The sequence below is a fragment of the Monodelphis domestica genome, chromosome 2, assembly GCF_027887165.1.
Source record: "Monodelphis domestica isolate mMonDom1 chromosome 2, mMonDom1.pri, whole genome shotgun sequence".
In the NCBI taxonomy this organism is placed as follows: domain Eukaryota; kingdom Metazoa; phylum Chordata; class Mammalia; order Didelphimorphia; family Didelphidae; genus Monodelphis; species Monodelphis domestica.
In genome coordinates this window covers 204,319,816-204,337,956 of record NC_077228.1, presented here as the reverse complement: position 1 = coordinate 204,337,956, position 18,141 = coordinate 204,319,816, and the positions used below count along the sequence as shown (strand labels likewise).

Sequence of the window (18,141 nt, the reverse complement as noted above, 5' to 3'; positions counted from 1 at the left end):
AAAATTAGGATTTAACTAGGACTCTGTCCTAAATCTGAGATCTGAGACCTTACATAGGGCCAATGATCTCGCTTATGTTCATCCTTCAGCCTGTCTCCCGCCCCAACCTCCCTAGTTCATGGCCCAGAAAAGACCATATCTCTCATCTAGGACCCCTCCCTTGTTTTTTAGTCTCTTTTCATTGTCCCAAGTCCCCCATTTCTACCTGCCAACCTAGCCAACTCTGGCTTCATGTGGCAGGACAGAGACTGGGAAAGAACCTGTAGCTGCACTCCCCTCCCTTGGCAGAGAGGTTGGACACCATGGGTGGTCACCATTACATATACTGTCAGACACAGTTGATAGCTTAGTTAGCTTTAATGAGCTGTTTTTTCCCCTCCTTTTTAATGATGTGTTACAAGGAAAGGTCACTGAATAAGAGAAAAGGAAGGGAAAGATGTCAGACCCCATCCCTTGGCTCTAACACCTTACACATCTCCCATAGGAGAGGGGAGAACAGGTCCAAGGCTTGAATAAGACAGTGCCAGCCTCATCACAGTCACTCTGCCCCCCAAACCCTTGTCTCTTCTCCCTCCATTTCCCTAGTCTCTGCTAATGATACTGTTCCTTCAATTGGAGGTTGGGGAGTTATAACAACAGTGTGTGTTGCTGCTTCTCTAATCTCCACTTCATATTCACAGTGAAGAATCATTGGGACGCTCTCCATTTAATTAAGGGGACTTAAAAACAAGACATTTAAAAAAATTTTTTTTTTATCTGAGGTCTCTTCCAAAAGAATCAGTTAGATCCCCAAATCCTCCCCCATCAATGTAGCCATATCTGTTCTCTCCCCCTACCAAACCAAATGTCCACATGACCATCTTTTATGGGAAGATGAAAGACCTTCTCTCTTGGCTCTGACTCCAGAGGAGTTAGGGGAAGAGAGAAGAGGTCAGTTCCTGGTCCCAAACCCTTATCTCTACTCTCTCCATTTCCCTAGTTTAGGCTAATGATACTATTCATTCAATAGTAGTGAGGGAGTTGTAACCAGCAGTATGTGTTCCTGCTTTCCTAGTCTCCATTTCTCACCCATGGCACAGCACCATTAGAACTCTAACCATTTAACTAGTATATTTAATAAATAATTGGTCTTCAAGGTCCTAGGGAGAAGTCTATAGATAAAAGCAGCAGAAAAAGGTCACCGCAGCAGCGGCATAAGTGGATAAGAATGAAGGCAGCTGTAAGGAACAGGTAGCCTATCAAGGCAGCCTTTAGGGCATATTGAGTTTCAGGGTCAGAGAGAGAAGCATGGTGTGGACCCCAGGATGTCACAGCCAACCGGAAACCTGCTACCATCTCCCCTTCTCGCCAACAGTAATAGATTCCCCTGTCATTCAATTGGGCAAATCGGATATGAAGTTGGTTGCCATGGTCAATGAATACACGCATGGACCAGTTGACTCCCTTCAGGAAACTGGTACGGTATAGACGGAAGTTGTCCTTGTCCCAGGCCACAGCATGTTCTGGACGAGCCCCAGGACAGGAGATGATAAGCCCATGGCCAAGCCTCTGTTGGTGGAATTGAATGGGTACTTTGGGAATCCAAGGTTTCCTGTTCTTCTTTGAGATGAAAGTATAGATGGCCATCAGTCCCACCTGGATCTTCTTCTTCTTGCAGGGTACCATGCAACTTCGGATCATTAGCTCAGGTGGATGGTGCCTCTCTGCCATATTTTGAATATTCTTGGGCACTGCTTGGGAGCCACAAGATACCACATCAGGGAGGGTCTTCCGGACCCGGGGGGAGAGGCCTGGTTTATTCAGATAGCAGAGACCAATCCGCCATTGTTCTCCCCGGACACCACAGCGATCACAGTGGGTCCACTCCCAGAAGGTAGTAAATATGTGGAGGGTCCCATGCTTCTCATCTTTAGGAGGCTTTTGGCCTTGGTCAATGAATGTTGCCAACATGTTTTGACTGCTTTGTATGTCCACATCATAGCCATAGAAATAGTTACCTTGGCGTGTCCCACAAAGGTATAGCCCTGAGTCCTCAGGCTGTGCCCGGAACACTAGTAAGCTGAACATTTGGATGCTAAAGCGGGCCAACATGCTGCTGCCCACCCTGATGTGCCCCGAATCAACCACCACTCGTCCATCAAAATCCGTTAGGACTCTGGTGTGGCGACTCCCTATGTACTTCTGGTAGTACCAGACTACAGTTGATACCTCCTCAGGCTTGCAGTGACAGGGGAGCTCAAAGCTCATGTCAGCCAGGTAGGCTGCATTATCAAACATCAAGAAAGCAGGGCAAGAAGTCTTCTGAAAAATGTTTTCCTTTTCTACGAATTCAAAAGCCCAGAAACTTCCCCAGGCCCAAAGCAGCAAAAGAGGGGTGTGGACCAGACTCATACTGACAAAGCCAAAGAGTTCAATGGAAAGGAAGTAGTAAAACCCAGGGGCTTTAGAGCTTTGAACTCTAAAGAAGTCTCCTAACAAATGATGCTATGTGTAGGTGTAAAGTTAAGAAGGAATCACTCACTCAGCTAAGTTCCTAAAGGATCTTTCAGTAGAGGAAGAAGAGCTCAAATAGAAAAGTTTCTTCCTTTCTTTTTTTCCCTATTGAAAATTTTAGAATGTTTCTAGCCTTGATCCTGTCTCATGAAAAAAATCATTCTAGAACCAGTCCTTTCTCCCTGTTCTAGAATGCCTGTGTGGAGGTGATAAGGACAGTGAAGAGAGCCAATGGTCATTTCAGTCTCCATCCTTGACCTCTCTGCTGTTTAGGATGCTGGCCACCAGCATCCTAATTTCTTCCTAGAGAAATACTTTGACTTCTCTAGGATTTCAGGACATTTTTCTCTCCTGGTTCTCCCACAATAGTAGATCTCTGACCACTCCTCAGTTTCCTTTGCTGGCTTCTCACCCACAATTATATTCCTTAACTCTGGGTGTTTCTCTTAAGAAACACTCTTGGGCCTTCCCCTCTTCTCTTTTCAATGAATGACCTCATCAGCTCTCCAGAGTTTAATGATCATCTCCATGTAGATGACTCTTATCAATTCATAAATCCAGCCCTAGTCTTTCCCCTGAGCTTCATTCCTACATCAATTGCCTAGTGGACATTTGTTTAAACTCTTGCCTTCCTTTTTAGAATCAATACTGTTTATTGGTTCCAAGGCAGAAGAGCAGTAAGGATTAGGCAATGGGGGTTAAGTGTCTCTAGGCCTGGCTCTCAATCCACTGAGCCATCCAGCCGCCCTGCCCCCACCCCATAGTAGACCCTTCAAACGGGACATCTCACAGGCATTTCAACTCAACATGTCCGAAACAAAATTCATTATCTTTTCCCTCAAAACCTTCCCTACTTCTATCAAAGGCATGTTAATTTTTCCTGGTTTCCATGTTCATAACCTCAGAGCTATACTTAACATTTCATTATCCCTCACCCCACATATATCCAAACAGTTGCCAAATCTTACTGGGTCTATCTCCATAACATTTCTTGCTTGTGACTCCTCCTCTCTCTTCACAGAGAAACCTTAGTTCAGGCCCTCATCACCTCTTGCTTCCACTATCGCATTAGTCTCTTAATTGGTCTTCAGAACTCAAGTCTCTCCCCACAGCAATTCAGCTTCCATATAGCTGCCAAAGAGATTTCTCTTAAGCTCAGATCTGACTATGTCTCTCTTCTACTCAATAAACTTTAGTGGCTCCCCATTATCTTTGGCATAATATATAAAATTTGGGGGTTTTTTTCTAACCCTTACCTTCAGTCTTAGAATCAACACTAAGGAAGAAGAGTGGTAAGGGCTAGGCAAGTTTAAGTGATTTACTGGGTCATATAGCTAGGAAGTATGCGAGACCAGATTTGAAACCAGGTCCTCACAACTCCAGGCCTGGCATTCTAGGTCAGCCTTTTAAGCCCTTCATAACTGAACCCCAAATTATCTTTCTAGCTCCATTATATATTATTCCCCTTTCCCACACACCAATCTGGCTAAATTGACCTTTTTTCTATTCTTCACAACTGGTACTATCTCCCGTCTCTGTGCCTTGTTAGTGACCTATCCCCATTCCAAGATGTGCCCCCTTCTGCACTTATGCCTTATGGAACTCCTCACTTCAAGTATGTACCACCTTCTACACTAAGCCTCTCCTCATTCCTTTCCTCCCTATATAGTAGTCACCCTGATGGAACATAAACTCCTTTGTTTCATTTCTTTTTATTTTATCCCCAAGGCCTGGAACATAGTAAGCATTTCATTAATGCTTATCAATTGCTTTTCTCCTACCATCCTTAACCTACCTCCTTGGGATCAAAGTTTTTCTGTTTCATAAATCCTGGAGAAGAAACGAAGACAAATATGTTACAGAGTGGCAATTCTGAACCACCCTCCAAGCCCCTACTGGTGACTTAGGACTCCCCATAACCCAACTCAAAAAAATTCAATTCTTGGGGAAAAAATGGAATCCCCCTCAAAGGAGGTGTCAATAAAATGTCTTTATTGGCATGGGGTAGATATTTGTAGATGTTAATGGGCATAATCAATAATTAATCACTGAATTTAAAATTTAAAAATTCTGTTTGCATGGGTTGGTAGGAAGCACCAAGTGTAGGATTTCAATCGTAGGGCCAGGATGCCATTCTTGGCAGACTTTAAGGATAAGAAGCCAAATTTCTTGCAGTTTACTAGTGCTCCTCTAAGAGCCTTTGGCTATTTGGAAGTACATAGTTTTAAATAGACCTATTTATGGTTAGGATGAATGAGACCAACCTTTTGCCACAGTTCTGGAGAGGCAAGGTTGAAAGGAAAAGACTGGAGTCAGGTAGCAAGATGGCTAACAATATTAAGAACTGGCTAGAATTTAAACATCTCCGATAGCTAGTTAGATTTGCTGTTTTTTTCCTGAGGGAAGATAACATCTCTAGCTGACTTGGTATAGCTGTGATAGCTCCTGTAGAAGTTTCTCAGCCCCGTCATTCCCAGGGTATGGTTTCTCTAGCTCTTGCTTCTTATAGTTCAGATCTTCTTCTATGGGCCTGGTAACATCCATATCCTGGAGTTTCTGGAATAATTTCTGACAGCTCTCTCTCTCGTTATTGCTCAGTAGGGTCATGTTGAGGCCAAATCGGCCAGTTCTTGATAAGCTATGAAGGATCCCCAGTACAGCAGCATGGTCAGTTGGCTTAAAATTCTCTTCCAATGTCATCAGAAGTTCACCCAAAAGTCCAAAACCCACATCTTCCCGGAAGAGGTGGCCCAGATTGGGAGCTCCAAGTTGTAATAGGGCCTGGTAGCGCTCTGGTCCACTCCGCAAGTAGCGGCGCCAAGTCCTATAGAAATCTGATGATGTCTCAGGCTGACAATTTCCCTCCTGGGTCAAAGGGAAAACAAAAGATGGTTTAGATCCTCAGGACACTGAGGAGTCAATACTTGTAGGCTCTATTCCTAGTTTTTCTACTGACTTAATTTTTATCTCAGGAAAAACATGATCTTTTTTTTAAACCCTTACCTTCCATCTAAGAATCAATACTGTGTATTGATTCCAAGGCATAAGAATGGTAAAGGCTAGGCAATGGGGGTTAAGTGACTTGCCCAGGGTCACACAACTAAGAAGTGTCTGAGGCCAGATTTGAACCTAGGACCACCCATCTCTAGGCCTAGCTCTCAATCCACTGAGCCATCTAGCTGCCCCTCAAAACATGAATTTTTGTGGGTCTCAACTTCCCCATTTGAAAATAGCAATTTCAAACTTGCCCCCTTCTCAGGCACAAGTGGGATCTTGGGGATTAGGGTATTAAATTTGTAACATGATTTAGCGTTATATAATGGAGATTTATGGAAAATGGATTTAGAATACTTTAAGAAGGAAAGAGAGCTTAGCCACAGATCTCAGAATCCTAGAGGTAGGTCTGATTGGCTGAGATCCAACAGATCCAATATCTTCATCCAAACCACAGTGACTGAAATACAGTGTGGGCTAGGTACAATTTCTGCTAGTTCCAGCTCTGTAAATAGTTGCTGAACTGAGAAATGTATATGATATAGATGTTAATTTGCATTTTTTCTTGTGGAGAGCCATAATATCCTCACTGTCTGATAGAGTCTGTAGCCTTCAGAAAAGATGAGTTACCTACTCAGCCCCCTCTATGTAACTTCTCTCACTGACTTCCCTTACTAATGGAATTGTTATGATTATTGTTCTCTCCCCAATACAGGAGAAATAATATAAGAGCAAATACTTATAGGGTTAACACACATATGTCCTACTTTAATCCCCCTAGATTATTACCCCCAAAAGATTACATTCACAGAATTAAAACCTAAAGATCCATTACCCACTACCCCCTCCTTTCTCTCTTAGCAGAGGTACATTTAGAGGCTCCACACCCATTTGATAGTCAAAAACACAAGCACCACATCAATCACTTCTCTAAAGTACAAACTACTGACATACTCCATTAAGTCCATTTGTGGACAATAACCAAGCAACATCATTAAGGTGCTTTGATACAACACAAGAAAAATGTAACTTGGAAATTGAAGAAAATTCCTGATTCTGGTCTGCCTTAAGTTACCCTTTAACCCTGTACCTAGCTACAAAATGTTTTTTTTTACCCATCTCCTAAGTAATTGTGATTGACTGTGAAAGCTGATCAAAAGCAACAATGACTCTCTTAGCTGTTCATTCCACAGGTCAGGGGGAACTAACCTCCGGATCACCCTATATATGTCATTTATCTCCATCACAAATTTCTCTGTTGTAGCAACATGGTAAATGATCACAGAATGTTGATTAAGTATTTTGTTAATGTGTGACACATCCAATTGCCTGCTAAAAATCATGTATGTTGAAAAATGATTGTGTGCCATAAAAGCATGTACTCACTGAAGAATAAACACAAACTCTGTGCAAGGTAGAACAACTTAGTGACGCCTAAGCACAAAGGTCTGAGCACTGAGTTTGTCTCCCACCTTATTATTCGTCTAAGCCATCCCATCTAGACAAAAAAGGACCCTCGGCTTCAAGAGACTGCTGGTTGGGTTTTTGAAATTTTCTAAGTCACTATAGAACCCCACTGAATTTGGGTTTGGCACCTCCACTCTATAGAGGACAGAAACCAGGTCAATGTCTCAGAATCTGAGAGGCAGTTCTGATTGTCTGAGATCTTACAGCTCCTGTCTCCTTATCCAAATCATGAGTTGTTTCTTTACCCTGTACTTATCACAGCCTAGAGGGTATGTACCTTTAACTTGACAATGGGATTTCTAGAATATAAGGGGAATGAGGCCTTTCTCCAGGGCAATGTGCTGATAGGGCTTGAATGCCTCTTCCTCAAAGATCTCCATTTCCACATCTTTCCTTGAAGTCCTCAGGATACTTAGGTTACAAATGGCCCCTTGGAACTTCTGGAAGATGAGCCCTCCCCTTTAAGTATGACTGTACATATAGTTGGACTATGTTTTGCTACAAGTCCTTAGCATACTGTCCTCTGGGATACTGGGCTCCTGTAGCCCCCTTACTCCCAGCACAAAACTCAATGCCTGGCCCACAGTAGATGTTTAATAAATGCTTATTGACTGATTGACTGAATTTTGTCTAGATGTAGTTTGTTAGTTATAACAAAAGATTTGTGAAATAGTTAATTAAGAAAGAGTACTATTATAAGTTAGGGTTAGGATTCCCCAATGAAGTTCTGAATGTCTATTTTACCTGGGAGATATCAGTGCCCTCCTCCTGAGTGGTGCCTTTCTGAGACACGTGGCAGTTCCAAAGCACTGTCTTCTTGATATTCATTTTGTCCTTTCGCTCTAAAGGTTTCAAGTGTGAGGCAAGCACGATGTCCCTGTGGGTAAAGGGCAAGTAGACAGTATATTTGAGAAGAGAATCTCCAGGCTAGGGGTGGAGATATGAAGCTACTGCCCTGTTGGCTCTTGAACCCCATAATTTCAATTTCATGTGCCTCACAATCTAACTGTCAATCTAAGCTAACTTGGCCATACCATACAGGAATGGCAGCTCTGGGAAAGAATGTGAGCCAACCTGAACTCTTCATAGGAGGCCACCTTCTGTTCCACAGCTCGAAACTTAGCAGCATTCTCTCTTTGGTATTTCTCATCAGCAGCAAGTGCAGCCTGTAGCTCCTTCTCCAGAGCTCTAAAGTCAATACTATCAGTCTTTTCCATGTCTGGAACCTGAGAGTGAAAAAGAGGTGAAGTCCAACAGTAAGATATTATCAGGGAAGAAGCTACTCATCATGATAACTCTTTGCCATCTTAAAAAGGTTGAACCACTTTGTCCAAATTATCACTCATATCAAAGGGAAGGATATAAAAGTTAGTCACTTCATTTTACAGAGAAAGGATCTAAAATATGCAACAATGGACCAGATCTCAAAGCACTGCATTGTTTCACTGGGGATAATAATAGATAGTATTTATATAACTCTTCAAGGTTTCCAAGAGGCTTTACATATCCATATCCATACAAATACATTACACATATTCACCCCACAACAACACTGTGAGGTAGGTACTATTATTAACCCCATTTTATGCATGAGGAAACTGAGGTTCAGAGAAAGCATGTGACTTTTCCAGGGACACACATATAGTTTGTATCTAAGGTGGTATTCAAACTCAAGTCCGTCATCCTTACTCCAAGTCCAGTGTTCTATCCACTATTTTTTTAAACCTTTAACTTCTGTCTTAGAATCAATATCAAATGTCAGTTCCAAGAAGATCAGTGACAGCTAGGCAATAGGAATTCAGTGACTTAACCCAGGTCACACAGATAGGAAGTATCTGAGGTCACAATTAAACCCAGGACCTCCCATCTTCTAGGCCTGGATTTCTATCCACTAAACCGCCTAGCTGTCCCTGTTCTATCCACTACTGAGGACTTCTCAGTTCCCACCTTGTTCTGTCTCTAGACTAAATTGGGATGTGTACTATTAGTCTCATTACTGAGGTAGTATTTTAAAAAGACAGTTGAACCTTGAGGCACCTTAGAATTCAGACTTTTGGGGGTCCTTCCTAAGAACTTTCTTGGAGTGGATTGTTAATAAAGGGCAGGTCCTAAAAGGCCTCACCCAGAAGATATGACTATAGCTCCTTTTGAGCCTAGAATAAATTCCAAGTCCTGTCCATCCAAGTCAGATATAGTATTAGGGTGGGAGTAGAAGCTTGCAATTGGTGCTAAATTTTCTAAAGGAGTGGATTATAGTCTTCAGTCTCTTCAGTTGCAATGACTGAGCAAGGAGGAGATATGAGTATCAATAGGGTGGATGCTTCATGAGCTTGCAGCCTTTCCCTCTGCTGAAGTGGCTGGTATCAAGTGGTTCCTATTCAGTGGATACCTATAGCAGCAACTGGGGTATATGTGTTGCAAAATCAGTGCCTAGAGGCTTTTGTTCTGCACAAATAAGACACTTGATGAACAAGGATGAAGGAAAACTTATCCTTTTACTTTACCTAGCCTAAGTAATGGAATATAGGTTTCTCTATACCTGGGTACCTCCGGGGAGAATCCCTTCTGTCCTTTCCTCCCCAGGCCTTAGTGCAAACTGGTTCCCTGTACCTTTAGGATGATAGAGCTGCCCTGAAGGCTCAACACCATTGTGGCATCCCTTGCTCTTAGCAAAGACAATCAGATTCAAATCCGTAAAGAAGCAACAGAACTCATCTGATCCAAGCCTCTTTTCGGAAGGGTCTCATCTTGCCAAAGCTTCTCATTTGGAGAAAGGCTCCTAGGCCAGAGAGATTGAACAACTCGGGCAAAGTGACATTGGTAGCCCAGATCCTGACCCCGGATTCGGCGCTCTTCCCAACGCACCGTAGATCCTCCGCCGCCACCACCAAAAAGGGCCTATCAGAAAAGTGAGGACGAGCTCGAGGGGGGGGTGGGGAGAGGCCAGGGACATGGACCCCCTTTCTACATGCAGGTAAACTAAGACCACGCAGAGCTCAGGCGTCCTGCTCCCGACCCAATTCCGACTGCCTTGAGCACTAGTAGAGCAGGATTCTAACCTACCCAAGGCTGCTGGACAGCCGCCGCCACCCTTTAACCCCACAACCCCAAGAAAGAAAGAAAAAACCCTAATTCCTCTCCTCCCACACGGATGCAGCTCTGCCTCGAAGCACGCCGAGGTTTCCTAGCAACTGTTCGACTCAAGCGACCCATGTGATCACGTAGAAGGGCCCCTTTACCGCCCCTCCTCCTGAGCTGCCCTCCGCACGCCTGATCAGATAAACGCCGCCCTTGCTCGCTTGGCTCTCCCCTTGACCGTTACACTTCCACGTCCTATATATCACAGTCTCCTTAAGCCACCCCTTCACTCCGAGTGGGACTATCTGATTCAGGCAATTCGGGCGGAGTAATCAGCGGCTGAAAGGGGTCCTTCCTAATGATCGTCGCAGGTGCCTGGCACAGCTTTTGGCGGCGAAGGGTCCTTCCTAATGACCGTCGCAGACGCCGATACGTTTTCAGGAGAACGGAACGCGGTATCTGGACTCGGAGTTGAAGCTGAAGGTGAGGAGATACCGACCCAATCTTGGAGCATGGGCTAACTCGGGTGGGATCCGAGGCTGGCAGAGATGGAAGGATGAGAGGGCAGACCTTAAAAAACCCTCATCTTACAGAGGTGGAGAGTGAGGCCTATGGGAACAACGTGACTCCCATCGCCCCAGGGTCTTGGACTCCCACGAGAAGCGGGGAATGAGTGGGCCGGGTAGCCGGGACGTGATAGGGAGGGACCGGTGTGTTACAGATTGGGCGGGCTGTAACCATGGGCAGGCCTTCTAACTTCTGTGTGCCCCTCGAAAATGGAAGTTTGAGGGCAGATGCAGTTGTCATTTTTGGTTCTGTATCTTTGCATGATGCTTGACAAACACATAGTAAATGAATGGCTCGCAAATGCCTGTTTAATTTCCCTCTCTTGTGTCTCCAGCGCCTAGCACAGAGCCTGACACTTTAAACAAGTGTTTATTGAATTAAATGAGCAATAATACACATTTTTATCAAGTGCTTTAAGGTTTACACAGTTTTCTTTATCTCCTCAACACTGAAGCCATAGATCATTAGAGTTTCAAATTAAGTGATATCGGCATAATTAGAATTTTTAAGCAGTTTAAGATTTATAAAGAGCTTTGTATATGTGCATCATTCGTTCCTCATATCAGTCTTGTCAGGTAAATGCTACTATTACAGTTAAGAAAATGAGACTGACATAGATTGTGACTTACCCGAGGTCAAACACAGCCTATAAACTTCCGAGGCAGGATTTGAACTCAGATTCTCCCAACTAAACTGGACCCCCTCCCTTGTCCAGATAATAAGTGTTAGACCTGGGAACTGAATCCAAGATCTTCACCTTAGAAGTTTGATACTGCTTCTATCATACAGAGTGTTATTGATACTACCTTTATGCTTTAAAGGCTTAAAACTGCACTAAGACTTTTTGGCTGCCCTTTACATGGTGCTGTCTCCCTAATACATTGATGATCAGTACTTTTATATATATAAACAATCCCCACAAAAGTCTTGGCATACCTTGGAAGAAAGCTTAATAGATTGCCCTAGCTTAAAAAAAAAAAAAACCAACCCCTCAGTGTGTGGTGACTTACCATATAACATCCCTTCTGGTGATGAATATTCAGTTAATCTAATCCTTGAACTGGGTGTGTTTTGTGCAAGAATTTTTTTGAGACTGAATAGGACCTATCAGAGCTAATATAGCTGGGATTGACCTCTTGAATCAGGGTCTCCTTATCACATTGGGACACTGAAGTAGAAGTTTACCAAGGGAAACACAGGCATGTTCATACCTTCACTAAAATATATATAAGAAAAATGTTCTATTAAAAGTTTTTTTGTTGATATCTTTTGTTTTTGCATTGCCTATACTTGCAAATGTGTTTCTTCATTATCCACCTAACCTTGTGTCAAAGAAGAAAAAAGAAAAGAGGGGGAAAAGTTATTAGTAAGACTAACCAACACATCACCAGAACCTGACAGTATATGCAATTCAAGAAATATTCATTAAGTATGCAAAACATAAATAAGTCAGTTCTTGCTTTCATGGAGCTTACAAGTTTGGACAAAATGGGAACAGAAACTTAAAAATATTTTGAAAGTGAAAAAATTCTAGAAAACTAAATAATACCTTCAAATCCCATAAGATTTACTTCGATTTTTCCTAGAAACAAGTAAATTCTGAGTTCATGTTTCTTAGGGTGGGAAGCTTAGAAGGATCCAAACTTTAAGAGAAATAGTACAAAAACACACAGGGGCCTGGTATATATTAATTGCTTAATAAGTGCTTTCTCTAATATTTTGTTGATCTGTTATAAAAGACCATTTGGATAAAGGTCAGATATAATTATTCCAAATTATGTTATTGTTAGCCAAGTGAGTGCTGAAGGCAAATAATTTCCTCTCTAGATATATTTTAAGAAAGAAAAAAAGATCAGTCTGTCCAAGTCATTGAAGGTAGGGGAGATCTTTATTAACCTGGCATTGGTCTTCAAGGTACATAGCAAGGCAACTTTTGTTTTGCTTTTCAGCTAGCATAGCAATACTAGGGAGAAGCAAAAAATAAACAATGAAGGGTGCATGTGACTGTTTGTTTTACACTGAAATGAAGGCTAGTTTAAAGATAGTCATTATGATCAAAAGAGGGAACATAAAATATCCTTTTCTTCTTTGTCTGCACAGAGATTACTCATATTTTTGTTTTCTCCTCCATGTATCTATAGCATCATGGACACAGACCTCTATGATGAGTTTGGGAATTATATTGGACCAGAGCTAGATTCTGATGAAGATGATGATGAATTGGGTAGAGAAGCCAAAGATCTTGATGAGGTAAGACTACTTTAAAATAAAGCTAACTCCTTTTGTGGGGTAGTGTTTAAAGGTTAAAATGAGTGATTGGACAATGATTATATGAAATTATGTGGTCACCAGTATTTATTTTATCTTGAGCCAGAAATTTATTTACAAATATTTACAAATATGGAGGAAACAATAAAGAAGAGAAATATGAGGGGGAAAGAGAAGTTATCCATCCTCTCAACCTAAATGTTTTGCTCCAGGTCTGCTTGCTCTAAGCAGAGATTAATTAGCTCTCAACCTGGAAGGCTGGTAGTGAGTATGGAGAGATCGAAGGTAGTCTCTCCAGAAGCTAGGAAAGGGGTCAGCCTTTTATTTACCCAATGAAGTAATCCAAGAGTCAGAGTCCAAGTAGAAGTCGAGCTCCAAACTCACAATCCAAGTCATAGTCTCAAGTGAAGCTCCCTCAAAGACTATCTCAGACTATATCCAGAAGACAATCTCTTTAGACTATCTTCTCAAAGACAATCTGTCCTGAAGGAGTTCTGGGCTTGCTTTTTATGGTGACTTCTTATTCCTTCCCCTTTTCACAGGGGCCAATCACAGTTTTGAAAATGTCTAGCACTGCCCAGGGGGCAGTGACTATAGGATCGACTTCTCACCTTCTGAAAGTTAAATTCTCATCAAAAAGATTCAGTTTCCTGATTTGATTGAATTTCTAAGGGTGTGAATTCTCTAAGAACTTTGCTAGCTTCTCACCTAGTATTAAGTAGGGTGTATAATCTTTTGTTGATTCAATTCAAAAGTAGACAAGGGGGAGTTAATCCTGTCTTCAATCTAGTGAGGTACTGAGTAGGGATACTTAAGTTAGTGTTAACTCAGGATAGACTATAGAGTAAAGAATTCTCTTTCACAAGTGGGGTGGGAAATGAAATTTTGTGTTATTAAGAATAATAGCTGGCATTTACATAACCCTTTAAGGTTTGCCAATACTTTAATATTTTACAACAACAACAATCTTCATAACCCTACTATTACCATCCCCATTTTATAGTTGAGGAAACTGAGGCAGACTGAGGTTAAGTGACTTGTCCAGGGTCACACAGCTTAGTGTCCTAGGCACTATCTTGGTGTTTGAACTCAGGTCTTCTTGACTCTAGGCTTAGTTCTCTATTAACTGTACCACCTAGCTGCCAGGATAGTGAATGTGAAGTAGTTTATATTATCCTCTCTAATGTTTTAAGTTATTTTTGATGAAAATTGTTCCAAAGGTATGATATTTTAGAATTTAAAAATCTGTCTTTAGTTGTTTTTAGTCTGTCTTGGATAATTCCATAGAATCACAGAATTTTTTTCTGAGAAAATGGACATCTTATTTGGAAGAAATCTTTACCATTGCATGCCCAAGATATGTTCCTATATCTTCTGCACAGAGACCCTCCAGTAAAGGAGAACTTAACCAACTCTGGAGGTAACCCATTCCACTTCTGGGTAATTCTCATCTTCATGAAGTTTTTCCTGACATCAAACCTAAATAACATCAGAACATTTTTATAAGTTCTCTTCACCCCTAGGTATACCCTCTAGGGTCAGATAAATTGAATCCCTTTGTTACTGTATTCTATTTCATTTTTACTATGAACTTGACAAATATTAATAAATTTGAATATTTCCATATACAAAGAAAAACAGAACTACTGTATACAAAACTATGAACTTATGTGACATATTGTTTGGGTTTTATAAAAATGCATAATAATAACAATGATAACAAAATACTAACAAAACTTCCCTACTTGTTTTTGGGTCACACGCATGCGCGTGCGTGCATTCATGTGTGTTGTGTTTTAACTCTTACCTTCTGACTTAGAATTAGTCTTAAGTATTGGTTCCAAGACAGAGGAGCAGTAAGGGCTAGGAAAGGGGGATTAAGTGACTTGGTCAAAATTATATAGCTAGGAAGTGTTTGAGGCCAGAACCTAGAACCTCTCATCTCTAGGGCTCCTTAAAGAGCATTACATTCATATACTGTAATCTAGTCAGTTCCCAGTTTCTGAGCCCCCACTTTGTATCCAGTTCTTTGCTGCAACAAAAATACCACCCTAAATATTTTTGTGCTTGCAAATCATTTTCCCTGGGGGAGGGGGCTGGGCCATGTAATATATTCCCAGTAGTGGAATCAGTGGTTTAGCAACTTTTTGAATATAGTTCCAAATTGCTTTCCAGAATGATTGGATCAGCTCCATCAGCAATGCAATAATAATGGTGATGACGATGACAATAATAACAACATTTCTATAGCATTTACTGTGTACCAGTAAATTTGCCAAGTGCTTCACAATAATTATCTCATTTGGTCATCACAGTAATCCTGGTAGATAGGTGCTATTATTTTCCTCATTTTAATGTGTGTAAAAAATTAGTTTCTCTACTAAAAGTATTATATTTTATGAGGTTTATTAAAGATTATTAGAATCAAGAATTAAAGAAAATACAAAATAAGAAAGTATGTGCTTAGGGCACAGAGCCCATTCACAATCACTCACATCTTGCCTGCGTGTAGAGAGATGTGTGTGCTTAGAAGGGAAAGCAGAGAGACCCGAAGTAGGTAGAGAGTTAGTTTAAATATAAATTGTGTTCTCTGCCCAGGTGAGGACTCAGGTGAGATTTTAGAGAATTCTGGGAACTACCAAGGACTTCTGGGGATTGAAGTCTGGGGTTCAAATCTCCATTTTTACATGTCTTCTCCCATAACCCTTCAACAATTTTCATTTTCCAATTTTGTCATCTTTGTCAGTTTAATGACTCTGAAATAGAACTTCAGAATGGTTTTAATTTGAAGGATTTTTTTTCATATGACTTGCATTTCTTTCTTGGAAAACTGCCTATTTATGTCCTTTGACCATTCATTTACTAAGAGAATGGCTCTTCTCTCTCTCACACATACACACACACCCTTCCCCTCTGCCCCCCTTCTCTTTCTTTATATATACACACACATATATTTAAATATCAGGCTTTCATCAGAAAAATGGCCTGCAGGGTTATCTAGGTAGCATAGTGGTTAGAGCACCAAGCCTGGAGGTGGAAGGACCTGGCCTCAGACACTTTCTAGCTTTATGACCCAAGTCACTTAACCCCAGTTGCCTAGCCTTTACCAATATTCTGCCTTAGAATCAATATTTAGCATTGATTTTGAACCATAATGTAAGGGTTTAAAAAAAAAAAGAAACAGAAAATTTTGTCACAAAACTTTTCCCAATTATTTGCCTTCAAATTCTCTGCATTGATTTTGTTTTTGCAAAAGTTTTTCAATTTTGTGTACTCTCAATTTCCCATCTTTGTTCTTTGTTTGGGCAAGAATTCTTATCCTGGGGAATCTTAACCTGGGAACCATTGGGGAGGGGTGTTATTTTTTTAAACTTTTTCAATTACATGTTGAATTTTTAAGAGTTGTTTTCTTTCTTTTTTTTCAATATAAAACTTCAGAAATTTATTAATATATTCCATGATCATTTTTTATTTTCAGTTTTATCTATTTCTAAGCTATGAAATTTTTTTCAATTTTTTTTTCCAAATACACAGGGAAAATTTTTACAGTTGTTTTCTGACACTTTGTGATTCAGATTCTCTCTCTCCCTTGTACAAGTAGGTCCTTTTCCCCTATCTCTGATCTCTTTGGGATACTGATCCAGTAGTGGTATTGCTGGGTCAAAGGTTATGCATATTTTTATGGCCCTTTAGGTATGGTTTGATTGCTCTTCAGAATGGTTGTATCTATTCACAGTTCTACTAGCAGTGTATTAGTGTCCCAATTTTCCCACATCCCCTCCAATATTTTGTTTTTTAAAATATTAAAGTCAAAATTTGGTTTAAAAAAAATGTGTAGCTCAGTGTATTGAGAGCCAGGCCTAGAGACGGGAGGTCCTAGGTTCAAATCTGACCTCAGACACTTCCCAGTTGTGTGACCCTGGGCAAGTCACTTGACCCCCATTGCCTAGCCCTTACCACTCTTCTGCCTTGGAGCCAATATACAGTATTGACTCCAAGATGGAAGGTAAGGGTTTAAAAAAAAAAAAGAAGTGTAACTGGTTTCTTCTTTTTTTTGGAAAATTTTATTTAATTAATTATTTTAGGATATTTTTCCATGATTACAAGATTCATATTCTTTCCCTCCCCTCCTCCCACCCCCTCCCATAGCTGATGTGCAATTCCACTGGGTTTTACATGTGTCATTGATCAAGACCTATTTCCATATTATTGATATTTGCACTAGAGTGATAATTTAGCATCTACATCCCCAATTATATCCCCATCAAACCATGTGATCAAGCAGTTGTTTTTCTTTTGTGTTTCTACTCCCACAGTTCTTCCTCTGAATATGGATATTCTTCCTCATAAGTCTCTCAGAATTGTCCTGGATTGCATTGCTGCTAGTAGAGAAGTCCATTACATATGATTGTACCACATGTATCAGTATCTGTGTACAATGTTCTCCTGGTTCTGCTCCTCTCACTCTGCATCACTTCTTGGAGGTCGTTCCAGTCTCCATGGAATTCCTCTACTTTATTATTCCTTTTAGCACAATAGTATTCCATCACCAACATATACCACAATTTGTTCAGCCATTCCCCAATGGAAGGGCATCCCCTCATTTTCCAATTTTTGGCCACCACAAAGAGCGCAGCTATGAATATTCTTGAACAAGTCTTTTTACTTATTGTCTCTTTGGGGTACAAACCCAGCAGTGCTATAGCTGGATCAAAGGGCAGACAGTCTTTTATCACCCTTTGGGCATAGTTCCAAATTGCTCTCCAGAATGGTTGGATCAATTCACAACTCCACCAGCAATGAACTAATGTCCCTACTTTGCCACATCCCCTCCAGCATTCATTACTTTCCTTTGCTGGGTTTGGCTCCTTTCACTCTGAATCACTTCCTGGAGGTCGTTCCAGTTCCCAGGGAATTCCTCCAGTTCATTATTCCTTTGAGCACAATAGTATTCTATCACCAACATATACCACAATTTGTTCAGCCATTCCCCAATTGAAGGGCATCCCCTCATTTTCCAATTTTTGGCCACTTCAAAGAGTGAAGCTATGAATATTCTGGTACAAGATTTTTTCCCTATTATTATCTCTTTGGGGTACAAACCCATCAGTGCTATGGCTGGATCAAAGGGCAGACAGTCTTTTAGCACCCTTTGGGCATAGCTCCAAATTGCCCTCCAGAATGGTTGGATCAATTCACATCCCCTCCAACATTTATTACTTTCCTTTGCTGTCATGTTAGCCAATCTGCTAGGTATCAGGTGGTACCTCCGAG

The 18,141-nt window shown here is 41.1% G+C and overlaps 3 protein-coding genes across 6 annotated transcripts in view; 1 reads left to right on the top strand and 2 right to left on the bottom strand.

Moving 5' to 3' along the window:
• Positions 1-344: 344 nt before the first annotated feature.
• FAM187A (family with sequence similarity 187 member A) lies at positions 345-4,890 on the bottom strand. Its single transcript, XM_007482462.3, has 2 exons — positions 4,758-4,890; positions 345-4,323 (listed from the first exon to the last, which is right to left on the bottom strand). Exon 2 carries the CDS (start codon positions 2,389-2,391, stop codon positions 1,132-1,134), a length of 1,260 nt encoding a protein of 419 aa, XP_007482524.1. The 5' UTR covers positions 2,392-4,323; positions 4,758-4,890; the 3' UTR covers positions 345-1,131.
• Positions 4,465-10,194, bottom strand: CCDC103 (coiled-coil domain containing 103). 4 transcript variants are annotated; one of them, XM_007482461.3, is made up of 4 exons: positions 10,082-10,194; positions 8,029-8,180; positions 7,699-7,831; positions 4,465-5,358 (listed from the first exon to the last, which is right to left on the bottom strand). In XM_007482461.3, exons 2-4 carry the CDS (start codon positions 8,169-8,171, stop codon positions 4,909-4,911), a joined length of 726 nt encoding a protein of 241 aa, XP_007482523.1. In that variant the 5' UTR covers positions 8,172-8,180; positions 10,082-10,194; the 3' UTR covers positions 4,465-4,908. The 4 variants fall into 4 exon arrangements, with proteins under 4 accessions (XP_007482523.1, XP_007482520.1, XP_007482521.1 ...); XM_007482458.3 differs by having other exon boundaries at positions 10,018-10,151; XM_007482459.3 differs by having other exon boundaries at positions 9,820-10,145.
• Positions 10,195-10,375: 181 nt separating this feature from the next.
• EFTUD2 (elongation factor Tu GTP binding domain containing 2) overlaps positions 10,376-18,141 on the top strand; it is a 54,950-nt gene continuing 47,184 nt past the window's right edge. The window contains exons 1-2 of the mRNA XM_001368189.5: positions 10,376-10,515; positions 12,741-12,849. Coding sequence (XP_001368226.1) covers positions 12,745-12,849 — 105 coding nt within the window. The 5' untranslated portion in view covers positions 10,376-10,515; positions 12,741-12,744. The remainder of the gene's footprint in view (positions 10,516-12,740; positions 12,850-18,141) is intronic.

Coding starts and splice junctions, on each gene's coding strand:
- FAM187A (XM_007482462.3), bottom strand. CDS start 2,391: ATGAGTCTGGTCCACACCCCTCTTTTGCTGCTTTGGGCCTGGGGAAGT.
- CCDC103 (XM_007482461.3), bottom strand. CDS start 8,171: ATGGAAAAGACTGATAGTATTGACTTTAGAGCTCTGGAGAAGGAGCTA. Junction 7,832..8,028: donor GCCTCCTATGAAGAGTTCAG/GTTGGCTCACAT, acceptor CTTTACCCACAG/GGACATCGTGCTTGCCTCAC. Junction 5,359..7,698: donor AGGGCACTGATATCTCCCAG/GTAAAATAGACA, acceptor CCTTTGACCCAG/GAGGGAAATTGTCAGCCTGA.